The sequence below is a fragment of the Argopecten irradians genome, chromosome 3, assembly GCF_041381155.1.
Source record: "Argopecten irradians isolate NY chromosome 3, Ai_NY, whole genome shotgun sequence".
Lineage (NCBI taxonomy): Eukaryota > Metazoa > Mollusca > Bivalvia > Pectinida > Pectinidae > Argopecten > Argopecten irradians.
This window is the reverse complement of record NC_091136.1, coordinates 26,658,250-26,677,152: the sequence shown is the minus strand read 5'-3', so window position 1 is coordinate 26,677,152 and position 18,903 is coordinate 26,658,250. Positions and strand designations below refer to the sequence as shown.

At 32.9% G+C, this 18,903-nt stretch overlaps 2 protein-coding genes across 4 annotated transcripts; one reads left to right on the top strand and one right to left on the bottom strand.

The window, feature by feature from the left end:
* Window positions 1–1,245: 1,245 nt before the first annotated feature.
* Window positions 1,246–10,988, bottom strand: LOC138318022 (uncharacterized protein C2orf73 homolog). 2 transcript variants are annotated; one of them, XM_069260048.1, is made up of 5 exons: window positions 10,816–10,988; window positions 9,230–9,678; window positions 6,419–6,534; window positions 4,261–4,284; window positions 1,246–2,683 (listed from the first exon to the last, which is right to left on the bottom strand). In XM_069260048.1, exons 1-5 carry the CDS (start codon window positions 10,869–10,871, stop codon window positions 2,411–2,413), a joined length of 918 nt encoding a protein of 305 aa, XP_069116149.1. In that variant the 5' UTR covers window positions 10,872–10,988; the 3' UTR covers window positions 1,246–2,410. The 2 variants fall into 2 exon arrangements, with proteins under 2 accessions (XP_069116149.1, XP_069116150.1); XM_069260049.1 differs by lacking the exon at window positions 4,261–4,284.
* Window positions 10,989–11,145: 157 nt separating this feature from the next.
* Window positions 11,146–17,880, top strand: LOC138318021 (spermatogenesis-associated protein 17-like). 2 transcript variants are annotated; one of them, XM_069260047.1, is made up of 11 exons: window positions 11,146–11,255; window positions 12,287–12,376; window positions 12,668–12,749; window positions 12,974–13,024; window positions 13,277–13,380; window positions 13,758–13,913; window positions 14,186–14,336; window positions 14,626–14,774; window positions 15,250–15,379; window positions 15,709–15,746; window positions 17,106–17,880. In XM_069260047.1, exons 1-10 carry the CDS (start codon window positions 11,188–11,190, stop codon window positions 15,736–15,738), a joined length of 1,011 nt encoding a protein of 336 aa, XP_069116148.1. In that variant the 5' UTR covers window positions 11,146–11,187; the 3' UTR covers window positions 15,739–15,746; window positions 17,106–17,880. The 2 variants fall into 2 exon arrangements, with proteins under 2 accessions (XP_069116148.1, XP_069116147.1); XM_069260046.1 differs by lacking the exon at window positions 15,709–15,746.
* Window positions 17,881–18,903: the final 1,023 nt, after the last annotated feature.

Below are 18,903 nucleotides of genomic sequence, written 5' to 3'. Positions count from 1 at the left end.
ACCTCGTTTTTTATTAAAATCCAAAATGGCTGCATTATTGTGTTCTAATTTCTGGTATAATCTTAGTATTGGAACAAAGTGACATAGAAACACGTTTGAGGTGTCCTTTTAATTAATTTGAGGATAAAAAATTGATACTTCTGAAATATCCCTCCATGGAAAACTCTTGTTCTTTTAATAAAATCCAAAATAGGTATTCTGGTAGAAATGATATACCAGAATGAACCACAAAACTGCTCCATGCTAGGGCTTGTCAAATGATGTCATTTACAAGTGTTACTAGGAGCGGCGATCACTAAGACTTGACATAAAACGAAATGCAAAACATGAAGTATTTATATAAAGTGATTTCATCTTTACCATTCCCAATTCCGCTGATTTCACACTAATGTATTTCTAACAAATGTTTAATAGTCGTCTTAATGTCGATATATTCGCATGGGAGCAAGCATGTTACACGTTTGCTATTCTTTGCCTCAGATGTTTTGTTTATTCCTACTTTGTTTTAAAACTATATTGAGTTTGACATTTGTCATTTTATTTCTTCAAAGTCTTTAACTTTTTTTGTGATTGTAGGTCACATTCAACTACTACATATATGTTCTTAACCTGTGTAATCCCAAGAACTCATTTATACTGTAGCTTTATTTGTCATACTTGTCATTTTAGTAGGTCAGTGGTCTAAGAAACAGTGTTACACTTTGTTCTGAATAAAGACAAGCTATGAATAATTCAAATGCCAGGATGAACGTTAAGTCCATGGTAGGTGTTCAAAGAAGAAAGTCATATTTAAACTTATATAAAGATTCCAAAGTGTTTTAGCAATTGGCGCCTACGTTATTAGAATTCACCGACTGCAATTTTTCACAATATTTTATCCACTAGATTTGTTTGTTTGTTTGTTTGACCATTGACAGCCAGAGTCACGTGTATGCGGTGTGTTGCGTGTATGAAGTGCGTGGAGCGTGTTTTGGGAGACTGCAGCATATTCCTGTTGTCTTCTTGTTTAGTGGAACTCTTGTCCTTTTTTATAGTGCTAGATCACTGAAGCATGCCACAGATGACACCAAGCAACACATCCCACCCGGTCACATTATACTGAGAACGGGCGAAGCAGTCGTCCCACTCCCGGTATGCTGAGCACTAAACAGGAGTAGAAACTACCATTTCGACCAGGGGACAGAACCCAGAGCCTACATCACAGGGTATTTTCAGTAATTCACTGAATAACAAGAACACGGTATGTCTTTTTCATAGAAATGTTAATGAATTTATTATAAAAATATTATTAACAGGTGAACTATATGTATTGAAAGCCCTGAATACAACAGGTACATCAATCACAATCTAACACTACATCACATTGGACAGTATCACAGGGAGGGGTGCTCACATATATAAAAAAAATAAAATTAAGTATTTAAAAAAGTTGAGTACAAAATTAAATGTCTGTAAGAATAACAAAATAAAAAATGCTATATAAAATACAGTTTACAAAAGGACTGCGAAAGGCACAGACTCTGGTACACAAACGTACCATAAAGCATTTTCAGAGGACTAGCTAGTGTAATAATCTTCATCTTCAACAAAGGCCCTCGCTTGTCCGTAAAGAATGAAACCATTCAGGTACTCATCATGCCCTATGCTTCAGGTAAAAATCTGAAGGGTAATTAACAGAAAACTTTGAAAATGAAGATTATTACAGCATATGTATATGATAACAAAACGTTATGAAAACAAGAAATTATCTGAATGCTACAGAATATAAAAATAAACCTTGTACGTCAATAAACTTGTAACAGGGTAAATACATATTATGTCTTTGGGCACCCTTCATTCCTTCAATACTGGTTGGCATCGATAATACCATGGGAAAAGCATTAACTAACAGTATATATGATTAATATATGCATAACAATACTAGTACAAGAAACGAATATTTTCTTCAATGTCAGTTTGTGGATCAAAACCTCTACATGAGCGTTGAGGTCACTTAAGACCCTTTTCGGGGATATGAATAGGTTGTAAAATCTCAGTATCAAAACAGAGAGAATTTGACATCATAAAATTATCAAAACATTAGAATATCTTATTATTCTGGTTATGGTGTAATTTCTAAAACAGCAGTGATTTGATTGATGAAATAACAAAATGATTCTAGAATAATAATACAATTCATGTTCCACATTTGAAGTCTCCTGGAACAATCATGTGAATGCTATGTATTAAAGCTTTTATGATATTACAAAACAATGTCATTCAATAGGTGCATGTTTATGAGATAAAATTAACAACACAATGTGCAATTGTCTAATATTAAAAACAGTAGTTTCTTAATTCGCAATTTTAAGTTGTTTACAATTTTTTATTAATTTTTAATCCTTCAAGAAATTTGTCTGATATAAATCAATTATTGTTGTTTCTTTCCTTTTTCATTTTCCTGGTCAATAGGAGACTGAAATGTGACTGTTTTCTTTTCAGGCACGGCTTCGGTAGGCGGTTCCGGTTTGGTCTGTGGCGGAGATGGGGCAGAAGTGGTGGTGGTAGTTTTACTGACTGGTCGGGGATGGGTCTGAGACTGCGCACTCTCTTTCCGCTCGAGATCATCTAACGCCGTCTGCTCGTGAATCATCTGCTGTGATTCGGCATTCGACATCTGCTCCCACACAAAGCTGCCATGACGCTAAAATTGAAAACGATCAGAAAAATATTAACAAAATAACTGGTAAGTACTTTAGAAAGAGCAATCTGTAGAAAAGTAATCGATGGTTTGTAATTTGTTCTGGTTTTGCAGATTTTCCTACTTAAGCATATGACCCTTAAAGACTATTATTTCTATGATTATTATTTTACAGACACCAGCTTGTAGTGTTGTGTTTCCATGGTGATGTAGCCACAATGCAGATAAAATATATGATAAACTGTCACATCATCAAGGAAGCAAAATGGTCATGACAGCTTAATTGTTAGTTTTAAGCATTCAAGATGATAATATTTCACACAATTTTTCGCCAAAATTATGAAAAATCCAGTTTTACCTTGTATTTCAAAAAAAAAAACCCACCCCAACTCCGGTACAATCTTTTTTCCAAATATTTAAGCATGAAAGTCATTTAAGAGGTATCATTATTTTTATTAAATGTTTATGGCAACGGTTTGTGAAATCTGCAACAGATATTGTTACCATGGTTACCATTGGAAGCTTTTAGAAAAATGCTTGAAAATGTAAAATTTAAATCTATTTGTTAAAAAAAAAGAATGAGATATGATAAAATCAAAATTTTAAGGCAACGTAAAAAAAAAAGACATTTTCTTTGAGTACTAGCAATGATTATAATCTATTTAATTTTTTTATATTAGTTTTTAAATAGAATAAAATAGATAAAATCAGAATTTAACATTAGCTGTTATAAATATATTGTAATCTTTCATATTTTTGTAGTTATGGTATTTTAGCGCTGTTAATGTCGTTACGATATGACTGTGCTAATAGCCTAGTAATTTTTGCTATTCCATTGTATAACATAAAGATCAATCTTAAATTTGATTGCGATAAATAATTGACAACATATGTTTTCAATAATTTCAACAAAATATGTTTTTTTTTTACTATAAAAATTTAATTTTGATGTAGCAGCAATGTCAAAAGTCATGGTTAGTATATCGTAGCAACTGAAACATTAGTACATAGCAGGTAGTATATTACCATAAATTTATTAGTATTATACCAGATTTTCTGTTTATGCTCTACCAGTTCATATTTTTAAATCATTAGGAGCACAGAAATCCACCTGTTGAATACTGCCATTTTTAACTCGAATATTTCATTAAAAAACAAAGCAAACCGATGAGTTGATGAATGAGTACAACACGTTACAACATTGATGTCAACAACAGACATTTTCAAATAATTGTATCTTTGTGAAAGCAGAATGATTTAAATGAATGAAATCAATATTCCATTGCCAGGACCTAGGACCAGCCTACTCATACATTCAATGGTGTGAATGAGTAGGTGGGTTGCAATCCTCAGCAAAGATAAAGAAATCTATGTCCGGATAAGTATGTCCATATCCCCTTCTTACGTCCATCCTCCACTTACACAACAAACAACATCAAACATAGACACCCACAACATTCCCACCACAAGGTTATTCTAGACTAATGATTATGTTCAAAGCAAAGAAAAACAAAAGAAAAAATCTCAAATTAATTCACGTTGGATCAATGACTGCAGATATAGTATCTAAATCCTCTCACCTGGAATATATCCTTGGGTGTTTTCTGATTTAAGAATGAGAAATATGTCATATATGGAGTATTGCTAAGTTACTAAATTACATGAGTTTGGTAATTTTGTCTCCTCAATTCATCAAGTAACTAGCTATTAGGAAGCTGGTGGTTTATACAAAATCTGTCATAATTAACGCCCAGTTTATGTCACATCTCTTCATGACAATTTTATCGTTATTGTCATTTTCCCCATTGAAAATGTATTGTCATATTTCTGTTATTGTCATATTATTTTTGTCGTATTTCTGTTAATGTCACATTTTTAAAACTCTTTTTAATGTAACATGCACTGATTTGAAATAATTGTTTTGTTTCTTCTAACAATATACATTTCATATTAAGCACACTAAACTGGTTTTCAAACAAAACATTTGAACATGCAGGCTAAATGATTAAGAGCATTATGAAATCAGTAATGTCATGTATATTGTCAACGATATTAAATGAATTATTACATCAACTAAAGCATAAAGTATCTTTATTATTTATCATGAATAACATCTTTTCAATGACATTGGTATGTGCATGGAAATAGCTCTACAGCATTCATCATTCAATGCATTATATCATATTGGTGTAATCAAGCAGTGGCGATTCCCCGGTAAAATGATTATGGTGCATGACTTAAATGAAGCATGCAATATGCTTGTTAACACTGGCCTCAGCTTTACATGCAAATTAAACAATTTTGAAAAAAAAAGTATTATAAAAGGTTTTTATTTTACATTGTTAAACAGATAATGTGTCTTATTTCAAATAAATTGATATTCTTTTATTGATTATAATTTTTGTTTGACTAAAACTTTGAACAGAAAAGTGTCATTCTTATGTTCAAACATACACCTACAAAGTACAAACACATGTTCAGAAATAATATGTTTCACTTATTATTCCAATTTATATACATCTGATATAATAGTTCAGTGTATTTATTTAATCATTGGAAAAAAATCTCAATTTTCTTTTTTATTAGCAACTTTTAAAACTACAGTATTGGAAAGGTCACTCTGTACATTGGATTTGTCATGTAGAACATTTACAATGAAGGAAGATGAGGCCACAAATCATTCAGGTAAATATCGACAAAAGCGAAGTCAGAATCTCAAACAATTATTTACTTTTTTATTGCAGATGGTGGGTCCAATTAGCTTTAAATTTCTGGAAATACATGATGCAATGGAATTTTTATCAAATTTTTGAAATAAAAGTTATGATCTAAAATTCACACTTGTGAATGTATTTCTAAACAGAATTCTTCTGTAACACTATATAATTGTTTGTTTAGTTGATAAGCAAATGCCACATGTCCAATGTGCTTAATATATTTCTGTACATGACCCACACAATCACTATAAATCTTTGTTAAATCAATATAATGTTTACATTCGACGAGGTATTGTCACCACCACTCAGATACACATACCTCTATTGTCGAGTACAAACGACAACCTACTGTGTACTACTTAACTACATAGACATCAGTGATATTCTACAAGTGTATGAAATTAGTAACTACAATATGATCAATATCATTCAATGTTAGAGTGATATTTTAGAATTGTATTTAATTCTTTATGTTAAATTGATTTCTTCAAATTGACTTTTATATTGAACATTGTATTACAAATGAACAGTACTTCTTGAACAGTATTCCTTATTTGTTGAAACATCTTTTTAGTAATTTCAAAATTTGATACTGATTTGCATGCACAGGTGATATAAAGATTAAAATTCCAAATAGATAAAACAAATATGATTTATTATAAAATGTTTGGATTTTTCTTCATGACTATGCATATGGGGTACGTGAGTTAAGACTATGAAACAGCTATTTAACATATACACATAAACAACTGAATAGTACTCTAGGCCTATGCAACATGACAACTGAACCACACATTTGTAAGGTCGTGTGAAATAGGATAGGGTCAGTTTGTGTGAGATTAATCCTGAAAGATTTTGATATACTTATATGAAATGATATTGAAGTGTCAACAATGAGACATGAAAATCAAATAATAACAGAATTACTCCTTTGTGTACAGCCATCGGGCTAAGTGCCTATAGCTCAGAGTAGATCAACCTCCCCAAACATTTTTTTAAGCAGACAAAGTTATGTTTTTACCTTTGCCCTGATTGGATAGTTGGGGTCCAGACGACTGTTGTACTGGTGCTCGTACGAGATTTTCTCTTTGAAAAATCGTTTGTTGTCATCTCTGGCAGGTAAAAAGTTCACAGGTACTGGAAATTGAAAAAAAAAAAAAAAAAAAAAATAAATGTGAGAAATGAATAAAACATCCAAAAAAAAAAATATTGTTATGATCAAACACATTTAAAGTTTATTAAATTTCACGAGTATATTACTTGCTTTAAAGACGAATATTTAGAGGATATGTCTTAAATTTCGTTCAAAAAGATCGACAGCTCATGAAATGACGGCCCGCTTCAGAAGTAAGACGGTCCATGACCCGCAAGCTTCATCAACATGCGCCGACGGATTCAAAGAAAATCAGTCGACGCCCAACGTCACGGTCAGTGCACAAACACAAAAGGGCCTTGGACTAAAACCCAGTGTGATATCCTTCATATACGTCTTGAAAACATCCAATCAATCTTTCTAAGATCTTTCATATGATTTTATTCTGCATGCCTGGTTACTCTCTCTAGACATCTGACTTCATGTATATGACTCAGGGGATAAAGAAGAATAATGAGTACCAGTACTAGGGATAAAGAAGAATAATGATGTACTGTTTCAGATTGTGCACCATACAGACTGAGAGGGATAATACATTAATCAGATTTACTATAAAATAAAGGGTTTTAGGTAAACAAGACAGCGGGAACTAGAACTGTCATCCAGGAGGCCAACTTCTATCCCCAATAAAGATTAGGCATGTCTACATTGTATAGGGATTATTGCCAAAAAGGTTTTTGCAAAATTCCTTCCAAAAGTATAAGGAGTAAACTCAGTAAACTGTTGATGATATTGTAACAAAGGGGCATCAATCTGAAAGTGGGTTGGGTGAATGATACATGTATAAACCAAACACATCTTCACTGTATAAGGATTATTAATACCAAGTTTTGTTGAAATCTATCCGGTAGTTTACGAGAAGTCTGTATGGGGGTTTAATTAATTTCCAATTTTGGTCAAACAGAGACAGTGATGCTTTTTTGTTGTTGTTTGTTAATCATATTGATTAGTTAATTAGACTTGCAAAATAAATCTTGTGAGACTTGATATTACATGTATCTCATTTGAAAACCAGTTATTCACAATCCTATTATGGGGTTCATTTTTAACTTCCAGGCACTCCTTACTCTTGGGATTAGGTCAATGCTGTATTGTAAATGAAAAAAGAAATCCATTTGGCCTGCATTAGTATGATAGAATATGAACTTATGGCAATCTTGATTGAATCTAAAGCATAATGAGTCCTACTTTCAATGGCAGCTCTAGGCCTTTGGTTTTAGTTAGGGACTTTATGCTTGGACTGATTTAGGTACTTAACAGTTTACATGTCAGTGAGGTCAAAAGACACAACATATATTGTTTAAAGAAATCAATAAAATGTAAATAAACAAACTGGTGGTCTTTTTTGTCATTTACATATTGTGATTATAAGTGTAATACTGGACCCCCTTGGGGGAAGCTAACAAACAATTCATAATTTGTATTCAATTTTGGAAATAAAAAACTTAAACTTACAACACACAAATAATCATTCTGAATACCTTAAATCAGTAGTTTTAGTGCAAGAAGATTAAATTACTGATCATTACATAAACTAATATTTTACTATCATCAAATATGCTTTATAGGAATGTATCAAAAAAATAGTGCAAGAGATTTTTACTGATAATGTATCAGCTGACTAAAATAAATTGCATTCTCTATAGTGTAATTGACTTCCTTTTCTTTAGGAGTCAATGAAAAACTCGAAACATTTCATTTACTTCCAAGGTTTTTCAAAATAACCAATTAAAATATACTGCTGTGTGCCAGGTTATATTTTATCTCTTTACAGATTATTGCATTAAACTTTAAATGTAATTCAATATTCATTAGCATATAATCTGATGGCTGGTATTACACAGTTGAGTGCCCAAGTGTAAAATTCAAACAGATGTATTTCTCATACAATACTTCTCACACACTTGTGTATTCAGGATAAATACATAGCCAGCTATACTTATATATACGTGATCACTGCTGCGATACAAAACAATCAAGTTCAGATTTTAATCACGAAGATCAACTCCGGGTGTGCCAGGCAGACTGGATTATTGGTTTAAATGACACATGATACTTGTAGTGCCCTGTGACATCTGGAGATTCAATAACAAGGTTGGTACAGGCTCGACTGTTGCCTAATTACAGATTAAAAATCCAATCCAATATATCAAGTACTTAGTATAGGTACTAGGGGATTTATTGATAGTATATATACATGTATATATATATATATATATATAGACTGAGGCATTCACTGATAGAGCCATCAGTTTAACAAACAGATCTAGATGAAAATTGGAGTGCTATATACAATTAATTAATCACCACAGAATTTGATAACCATTCAAATCCATGCAACTAAATTGATGTAACAAAAGATAAAAAATAAAGAAATGCTAACATATCAAACACATTATTTTATATTTTACCGTACTTTTAAAGTTGATTCCAACATGGAATATCAAGTGGTACAGACCATGCAATTTTTAATGTGCTTTGCTAGTTTAGTTACCTATTTTTTTTTTACCTTTTTAATTAATTAAAAAAAAAACAAAAAAAAACACACACTTAACATGTGCATCAATCAAGTAACAAGATTCTTTTTCATCTCTTTAATCATGTGTCAAGAATTTTTGATATCCTACTTCAAGAGGACCATGCAACTTTTGGAAACTGTAGATAACATTCCATACTAACCTGTTCCTAGGGCAGGTTCCCTGTTGAGATTTGCACTATGCCTCGTTGAACCACTGCTCTGTATTCTCTCACTGGCATCCTGCATGTAATCTCCTCTGTATACAGTGTCCTTAGTTTGAGGAGGAACATTCAGAGGCTCATTAGATGTCCTAGAGGGCCACCATAGATTCTGTTCATCGTGTGATGACGCTGTGTACACACTACATACAGGTTCATTTAAAACTCGGACATTGTGTCTTAAAAATCCACAACTGCCTGGATGTGGCCTATTTGCCCTGTAATCAGGCACAGACCTTGGCAACACATCAGTTTGTCTGTTATAAATGTCTGGAAGCGTTAATCCACCTGCAGGTGTTTCTCTCCGAAAGTCAGATGCTTCTGATGATGTTGTTGTGAACTTTGGATGCAATTCCTCTGCATCTCCACTTATAACGCGAAATGAGTCAGGGCTACAAAAGGAAAGAAAATGTACATAAAAATCTCCTTCAATATAACAACATGCAACTTGAGATACATGTACCCAGGTATCTGAAAGTGAAAATGGAAACTTTTGAGTTAAACCCCCCTTTTCAAAACAATTTACTTTACAATACATTTATAAACCAATCTTACTGTTCTGATGGAAGCAGTCTGATTAGGGCTTTTTCACAGGATTTCACAAAATTACATTTTTAACTGGATAATTATTAACCTATAAATTATGTCTGGTGAGGGTTATTTTCTTTAACAAGTCAGTTTAAACAATAAACATGCACATTTACAGTAGCTAAGAAGTCATGTGTAAAATCAAATTAATTTTTTTTGATTGTATCTACATCTATTTAAGGCAAATTTTTTTTGTCTGTTTAGGGTTACATTGGCAAAAAAAAATAGGGTCAGTAGGTTGAGATTTTTTTTAGTGTCTTTCACTCTAAGATAATGGCCGGAACCGAAGTCTGAGTTGGAAATCCTGACTTTTAATTTTTTTGTAGAAAAGTGGAAAAAAATTAGAGTCAGGGGTAAAAAAATAGTGCTGGTCGGGAAACCCTTAACAGACATTTACAATTGAATTAAACTCTCACTTAACATGGTTAATTCCAGTAGTTTTCTAATAATCTATTTTTGCACTACTATTTAACTATAAATAATTCCAGTAGTTTTCTAATAATCTATTTTTGCACTACTATTTAACTATAAATAATTAGCAGTAGTGCAATGCATTTACAAGTACCTTAGAGGGCCTAAAGCTTTACCTGTACATGTTGGGCATGCTCAATGGTAGGCCTAATAGTAATACAGATTATACAGTACACAACACAATATATGTAAAACTAATGATACTCTATGCATTTCAATTATTAAATACTTATATTGACTAGTCAGAAAATAATACTATCTCAATATTAAAATATCACACAAAATCATTTAAATGAATAACTCATACATATCTTATCTGCATGTGTTATCGCAAAATAGGCCTAATCATAGGCCTAGTTTACGTTTTATTGCATGACCTGTCATTAGATGACTGTCACTGTATAAAATCCAGTTATCATTTATTTATGTTTTTCAAAATGAAATGGAATTAACCCTCATTAATAACTTACTTATAACGTCCAGACACCCTCTTCTTTCGGGCGATCGGTGGCATATACAGTGTCATGTTGGTGTTCGTTTAAAGACTAATCGACAACTGGCTGAACTTCATAACTAAACACGCTACACACCAGTGATCAATTTGCCGCCATATTGTTGATAAAGATCGTCTCTACGCAACCTTCTTCGAAACCGCATTTTCGTATTCAGTATTTTATCACATATTTAAATACAGACGTTTGACACTTGTTCATTTTATAAAATAAATACATTCAATAATAAAAAGAATTGACATTCCTATTGTAGCAATTACTATCAAACGTCATTTTATATATGTGGTAAAAAGATTTCGTGACGTCACTCCTAACAACACAATATACAATATGGCGGCAATGGTGAGGCTCCACCGCCAAACCGACCAAATTGTCGAGGAGTCTTACCGACGGAAAAAGTAAGATATCTCTGTTATCCTTATGGCATTTCTTTTAAGACTGTCGGTGTTACTATCTAGTTACGATAACCGTTTGATAAACGTAAATCGTGTTTGTTAACATTTATTTGACTGGCATGAGATGACCTACAATCAAAATATTCTCAAAATATTTATGTTAGGCCTAGTTTTATGTCATTTATCACTAACATTCATTCAATACACAAATTGGTTTACTGCCCTTTTTCAACACGAAATTACAGGGTATGATACATCATCGTTCGTTAATGCCGTTCATACAGTACACCTGTACAATGTAGGTAGTGTAACAATATAACAAACTGTCAATGTTTCATAAATCATGTGATATACACAAAGTGAAACAGTCTTTATAATGAATTCTACTTTTTTATTATATCCACAGTTCCATCACTATTCATTGCTATCAAAATGTACATTTATAGACTTAAAATAGTATATGTTAGAGGTACAACTACAGCCTGTAGAGAATGGCAAGACACTTTTGAAACATTACGTTGTGTCTAATGTCTTATTCAGACAAGTTGACCCTCATCTTATGGGAGTAATGTATATTAGAAACTGAAGTGTAATTAACAAATCACATACATATATGTGTATATCTTAGGCTATTGAAAATTTCTTTATACAAGATACCAGGTAATTTTTAAGGCTAGGTTATGTGGTGACGGTACATGGAACTTGGCATTTCAGCTACATACATGTACTCCATCATCTAGCTTTTGTGGTTGTGTAGATGAGTGTCGTTATATATATAAGGCAGTGAAGCAGACTCAGTGCGGCCTTGACCTGCTTTTGGATGGGTGACCACTCCATTGGTTCGGCCTCAGCATGGCCAGCCACTTGTCTGCTATTAGTCAGTTTATAATTTGAAAAATTAATTATTGCACAATTAATGAATATGTTGTCAGCAGTTTAACGTTTTACAGACATAATGATTTAAAATAGAACTGTTTTCGATAAAATGTTCTGTTAAAAAGTCAAATACTTATTATAACATTTTATTTTAACAGTGAAGCTGAAAATCAACGTGAAAGGGAGTTTCTTTCTTCCTTAAAAATCCAGGCATGGTTCAGGGGATCCAGAACACGTTCATATATAACGTAAGATTTATTTGCTTTATCAATTCTGTGACAAAAGTGATTAGGTTAAATATCAGCTACCTACTGTACCTTCATCTGTTAAGGCCTTTTGCAGCATTATTTCATGTAAGTTTTCATAAAATGAATGCATGTGTGCTTATTTTTAGAAAAGATAAGATTAAGTTTATCAACATCTATAAAAGCTGGGAATTAAATAATTTTATCAGTGTATATATAATGAAGTGTAATATAATAAAAGAAAATTAGACTTAAAACTATCTGAAAATTTCTGTATACCTTGGTATTTTGCAGACATTTAAATCATAGTGCCAATGTAATTCAAAGACGATGGCGAGGATATCTTGGGCGTCGTTACTTCAGAGTCCTGGTTAAGGTGAGTAAATAGTTTTTTTTTTTTTTTTTTTAAATTTTATTTAGTTCCTAGCACTTGTTGTTATAGGGATGTCAAGGAAGAATACAGATCTGTATAACGACTGACTGCATGATTCAGGCAACCCTAGGGTGGTCTTAATAGACAGGTTGACTGTCCACATAAAGAAACAGTTCCATCATACCATGAATGAATTTACATGGTCATTTTTCTATCTTTCATTACAGAATAGCGTACTTATAATGAAGCTGAACCACTACAATGAAAAGGCAACAAAGGTAAGATGGTACACAGGACTACCTTGGACTGTTACACATTCCTATAATGCATTCTTTAGTGTATATCAGTATCTTTTGAATTTCTCTGTATAATGAAATCGTAATATATATAATATAGATTTTGTCTGAGAGATTAAAATAATTTTTCCTGAACAATTTCAATCTAGCCTGTGATGAAAACACACCCTACCAGTTTGTACGAGTTTAATACTTGTGTTTACACTATCTGACTAGTCTGTGGTTCTTTTCCAGATCCAGAAGATGTGGAGAGGGTATTATGTGAGAAAATATGTGTTTAACTATCACAGCAGAAAGAGATATCTGGAAGCTCTACAGATCAAAAATGAGATTGTCAGGTAAAAAAAGAAAGCAGAGAGAATATTTTTTGCCTTTTAATTAGTAAGATATGCATAATCTAAATTAAAAAAGGATATAATTGACAAAAACAACTACCTCTGTATAAAGACCACCTGTTTATCAAGACCACTTTCTTAAGGTCCAAAATGGCCATTTATAACACTAATTTGACATGTACATTAAGACCATTTGTCTATTGAGACTAATTTTGCCTTGGGTAGTCTCTACAGAAAGATTTAACTGTGTTTTACAAATAAAATACAAATGTATCCCATGATCTTGTGTATTGTATGTAGGCTGTCTTTACTATACCTTGTGTGATCTGTTTTACCCCTATTGCTTGTATCTTGTACAATATAAACAAAACTGTTTTTAGGAGCGAGCTGGAGGAATATGCAGAACAACAGGAACAGATAGCACACAAGAAGATGGAGGAGGAGGAAGCCAAGAGGAGGGAGCACCAGGCACGCAAGTACCATTACCTGATCAGCACAGAGGTCATCCCTGGGATCTTCAACTCACCCTTCTTACCGTGAGTGTTAGCAAGGCCTCACTGGCACTGGATGGAGCCAATTTAATAAGAATTATTTATGTTTGATTATCTTTATCTCATTTCTGGTGAACTATTAAATGAACAAGTTTTGGCTTTTAGGAGAATCAAAATACACCATTGAGAACCTTTAACAGTGCTTCTTTGTAAAGTAAGAGTGACAGATTGCATTAAAATTGATGTAAAAGAATACATGTATATAAACTTTTATGATGTGGATTAACTTTCTTTTTAAACTTCATGTCTATCAACAGGTATCCTTCAGAAAAGGAATACATCCTGAGGAGCGTCAAACCTTTAGTACACAAAAAGAAGTACCCTGATCAGGACCCATATGATCCAGTGTGCAGAAGTTATGATCTCCCGAAACCAAAGCAGTTACCTCCCCTTTCACAAAAACCACAGGTAGTTATCTCAAAGACTAACAGAAAAGATACATTTTGAATATTAATAATAAGAAGATAAGTGCAGGTTTTTTTTACCCTCAACATTATTATTCTGAAAAAGGAGTGGGTAAGTGTAGTTTGTAAATAGTGTTAAATACAGTCTTTGTCACTCAGCTGACAGAGCATGCTTCTTTGGTTCAGTCAGTTACTAAGAGCTGTGGATACTTGGGTTCAATTTCTGGTCCGTGCACTCGACAGGGATGTGTAATTTTAACTGTTCTTCTACAATTCCATATTTTTACCTTCAGGGACCATTCCGAGATCCAGCAGATGTACAGAAGCAGCGTTACAAGCCGTTCCAGCAGACGTTACGTGTATCAACCTCATTTACTGCTCTGGAAGAGGCCAGGCAGACAATGAAGGCAGAGGAGTGGGTCACTCGACTCAACGACAACATGTACGTTACCAGGATATTTGTATTATTCAAGGCTTGATTTCCAAAACTGAATATAAGTACACTTGTGGTACAGTAAAACATGCCGTAGCGACCACCTCTGTATAAAGCAACCTGATTATTAAGATAATTTTTCTAGGGTCCTAAATGACCAATTTTAACACAATTCAACCTGTGTATAAAGAAGAACCTGACTGCATTAAAGACTATTTTTCATCTGGTCTTTATAGTAAGGTTTCACTGTATAGTGCATAGAGTGTTCCTTCCCTGTTACCAGTTACTGATTGCTGGTCAGTGGTTTTTCTCCACATACTCCATCTTTTCTTCACCTATAAACCTTACAGACTGTAAATGACCCTGGCTGTAAATATTGCAATCTATCAGACCAGTCTCAGTTGAATTCCCCTTTTCCTATTTGATGATCACCATATCTGAATGAAAACATTTCTCACATCTCATGTTTTGTATATCCTATTAGATTTGTACCATTCTCAAGAAAGGATCAGAAATACGAGCCTATGCTGCACACAACATCACAATATGGACATCTGCCCTTCGGTACACGTTTCTACCGAGAGGAGTTCCTCGACAAACATGTTGTCTCCAAGGTAACAAGTATAAAATAATCTAATTTGATTGGAAAAGTTAACCACCACAAAATTTGAAACTGTTGTAATGATGATTGGAAAACTTTCTCAAAATGTAAATGCTGTTTTGACGGACTGCAAATTTGTATTTATTAGATGTTGATAACTCAATTATTTTGATGTATATTAGATGTTTGTTAAATTATAGTATCATAGTATCTATCTTACATTTATGTCTAACTGTGCTGTATACTAAATGGAATGTATACATTAGGTATAAATAAGAACTACAGATATATAGGTTATATTTTTTGAATATGCATGCCTCCAATATTACACCTGATTTTCAGACCCCACAAGAAATGATGGAGATACAATGAAATAGAAGGCAAATATTTACACTGGTTTTTAAGTGGTATATGGTGAACACTGTTGTTGAAATGGATGTGTATGGCTATGTGTATGCTCAGTTTTAATGTAATTGTGAATCAATCAAAAGTCAGACAAATTGTTTTACTGCACGATATTTATCAAATGTTATTAAAACCTAATGAAACAATAAGGACTTTGTGTCCTAATGCAGTTTTGGTACTGGTATTCATTATTAGACAAAACAAGACCAATATCTTTGTGAATTGGCTGACATCTTTTGTTCTTTTAAAGAGGAAATACTGCAAAATAAAATATTAATGGTGCAAAAAAGGGCAAAAGAAGGACCAAAAACACAGAAAATTATCTGAATTATAATATTAATGGTGAAAAAAGGGCAAAAGAAGGGGAAAACACAAAAAATAATGCAACAATTTGTCGTGCTGAAGTCTTGTGCATGGCTGTTGTGCCATGTATGAAGTCCGTGTAGGTTTTCATTTACAGATGTGGTAAATGGGCATGCACACTGGTGGCTGTGCATGAAAACATATCTGTTATACGATGTATTGTGTTTGTTGATGTATATACATGTCTATGCTGATGTAACTGACAATTGTATTTAGTTTCACACTAGAGTAAATACATATAGATGCCATTGTGCTTGTATGTTACTGGAATACATACATCTTACTTGTAAATATCTAATTTGCATATTACAGAGTTATCAGCCCTTGTGGATAGATATCAATTGTGATGTCATGTTAGCGATTGTAACGTCAACATTTTCTGTAAAAGTGACATGAATTCGCTCACAGATATTGACGTCACAAAAGATATCTTTCTGCATGGGAGGTAACTCTTATATCCAAAGACAGAATGTAGATGTTACTGTGTAACAAGGATATGTGCTTGTATGTTGTTGGAGCTTTGCTTTTTAACAGTGTGAATAATAATTGGTGGAGGGTCCAGTATGATTTTGTGTTCTGTGGTTTAAGTATCATTGATACCAGTATGATGTACCCGGTACCTGTGGAAGATTAGTTTTTGAGCAACACCGGGTTCATTGTACAATGATAGTCATAACTGCAGGAGGAATTCAAATATGTATTAATCAATATGTCTGTCAAAATTTGTACATTAATGCTTCATTGATTGGGGCATTATCAAATGTTTATTTGGCAAATAATACACATTTGTACAAAGTATACAAGATGGCTTCAGATATTTCTTTCCATATAATGGTCAAATTTCTTTGAAATACAATTCAAATGTTGCACTTAACAGAAAAACACACTTTTAAACATGAGAATTATTTGTTCAGTAATGGTTTAGTCACATCTTCCTCCAGTAAAAGATTTTTTTTATCTTTTAATTTCAGCCTTTCAAGACCCTGGTTCCACCGATCCCGATATTTGACAAACTAAATGACACGTACTCACAAGGCCAAGTGTGACCAATGGTAAATCTACCTATGGATTAAGGACACCAAACTGGACATATCGATGACCACGGCTAAGTTCACCTCTCATCAAAGCCACAAACATCAGCAATAGGACTGCTTTATTGGATTCACAGTCAGTGCTTGCTGTGATGTCATACTACACATTATTAATGCTGAGCGACAATTAGTGATGTGAATAAGTGTCTTTCAAACAATTTTTTAACAATACAATCTTGTGTGTCCATTTTGAGTCTTGTTGGTTAAAAGGTGTGCTTTTCAATTATGACTGAATTAAGCCATTTCAGATTAAAGACAATGAATGTCACATAATATTGTATTATATTAGAGTAAAATTTTATCGTTCACGCAAGATTTAAGAAATTATAGTTGACTGTATTTTCTTACCATAATGAACTTGTGTATTCAACAATGTACATCATGGTTTGTAAATGCAGAGCATAAAGGTATAAAAAATAGATTAAACTGTAACATACACATTTGAACTAAAGCATTTCACTTAAATATGAACTTGCATGTTTTAAATTGATTTCAAATCCGTCCAAAAAACATTATTAAAGTGTAATGTTTTTCATGGCTGTGAAATTTACTTGTAAATACAATGAATTTGTATGTGATATTTATGTGATTGTAAAAATATCTGCCATTGAGGTAACTGTGTATAACTTGTGTAATAAAATAACAAAAAACACTCCGATTGCTGTCTAAGTAATGTTTTAACCAAATGCAAAGCGTAGAAATTAAGACTCATATAGATAACAGGTTCAAAACATTTATTTGTGTGCATGAAGAAAAACTTTACAGATCAAAACTTGACAAGTTGAAGTTAATGAGGCAATTAAAACTATACTTATAACTTATAACTAAGATGTTGTAATAACACATACATGTACACTGATCAATGGAAATTTTTTCTATCTTTCAAACTTGATAACAATTTAGGTTAAATTATTAAGGATTTTTGCCATCTTCATTTTGTAGAGTGAGAATACCAAATTATCCAAAATAATGTTTTCTGTTCTTTTTTAATCTACCGGTACTGCCTAATTTAGGTTTTGAGCACTATCAAACAAAAACACAATTTTTGATGTCATGGTCAAACGCAGATTTTGGTGTCAAGGTCAAACACAATAATCATGATCAAACATTTATGATGCCAAGGTCGAGCATAATAGTCATAGTCAAACAATTTTTATGTCAAGGTCAAACACAAGTCGTGGTTAAACACATTAATGATGTCAAGATCACACACAATTTTTTGTCTCAAGGTCAATACACATAGGATAGTCAAGATCAAACACGATTTTTATGTTAAAAGGTCAAACATACACCAAGGGGTGCAGCCAAATCATATACAGTGTATGTACAATATTGAGTCCCCACCCCATAGGGCTGCTACCAGTGAGTCATAAATGACTGCATGTAGTGATATCCTTTATATTAGTTTCAGAAAAGAAGTCGTTTATGAACATTGCCAAATTTTTGGCCCTCCCCCTCACGCCCAACCATTTAACCATTTGTACAATTTTGAGTCCCCACCAAATCGGGATGCAACCAGTTAAAATTTTAATAATTTATGACTAGCAGTTCTTAGTAGATTTTTTTTTTTAAATTGTTAATGGACCGACGACAGATGCCACAGTATGGAGTTGGTCCTTTTTTAAACCAGGCGAGCCAACAAGTGATAATCTGAAAGACCAAAAGGCTGTTTTCTTTA

What these genes read in the sequence shown, in the direction of transcription:
- LOC138318021 (XM_069260046.1), top strand. Translation starts at nt 11,188, where the DNA reads ATGGCGGCAATGGTGAGGCTCCACCGCCAAACCGACCAAATTGTCGAG. An exon ending in GAGTCTTACCGACGGAAAAA is followed by an intron (nt 11,256 to 12,286) that starts GTAAGATATCTC and finishes TTATTTTAACAG; the next exon opens with TGAAGCTGAAAATCAACGTG. An exon ending in ACTTCAGAGTCCTGGTTAAG is followed by an intron (nt 12,750 to 12,973) that starts GTGAGTAAATAG and finishes CTTTCATTACAG; the next exon opens with AATAGCGTACTTATAATGAA.
- LOC138318022 (XM_069260048.1), bottom strand. Translation starts at nt 10,871, where the DNA reads ATGACACTGTATATGCCACCGATCGCCCGAAAGAAGAGGGTGTCTGGA. An exon ending in ACTATCCAATCAGGGCAAAG is followed by an intron (nt 4,285 to 6,418) that starts GTAAAAACATAA and finishes TTCTTAAATCAG; the next exon opens with AAAACACCCAAGGATATATT. An exon ending in CACCCAAGGATATATTCCAG is followed by an intron (nt 2,684 to 4,260) that starts GTGAGAGGATTT and finishes TTTCAATTTTAG; the next exon opens with CGTCATGGCAGCTTTGTGTG.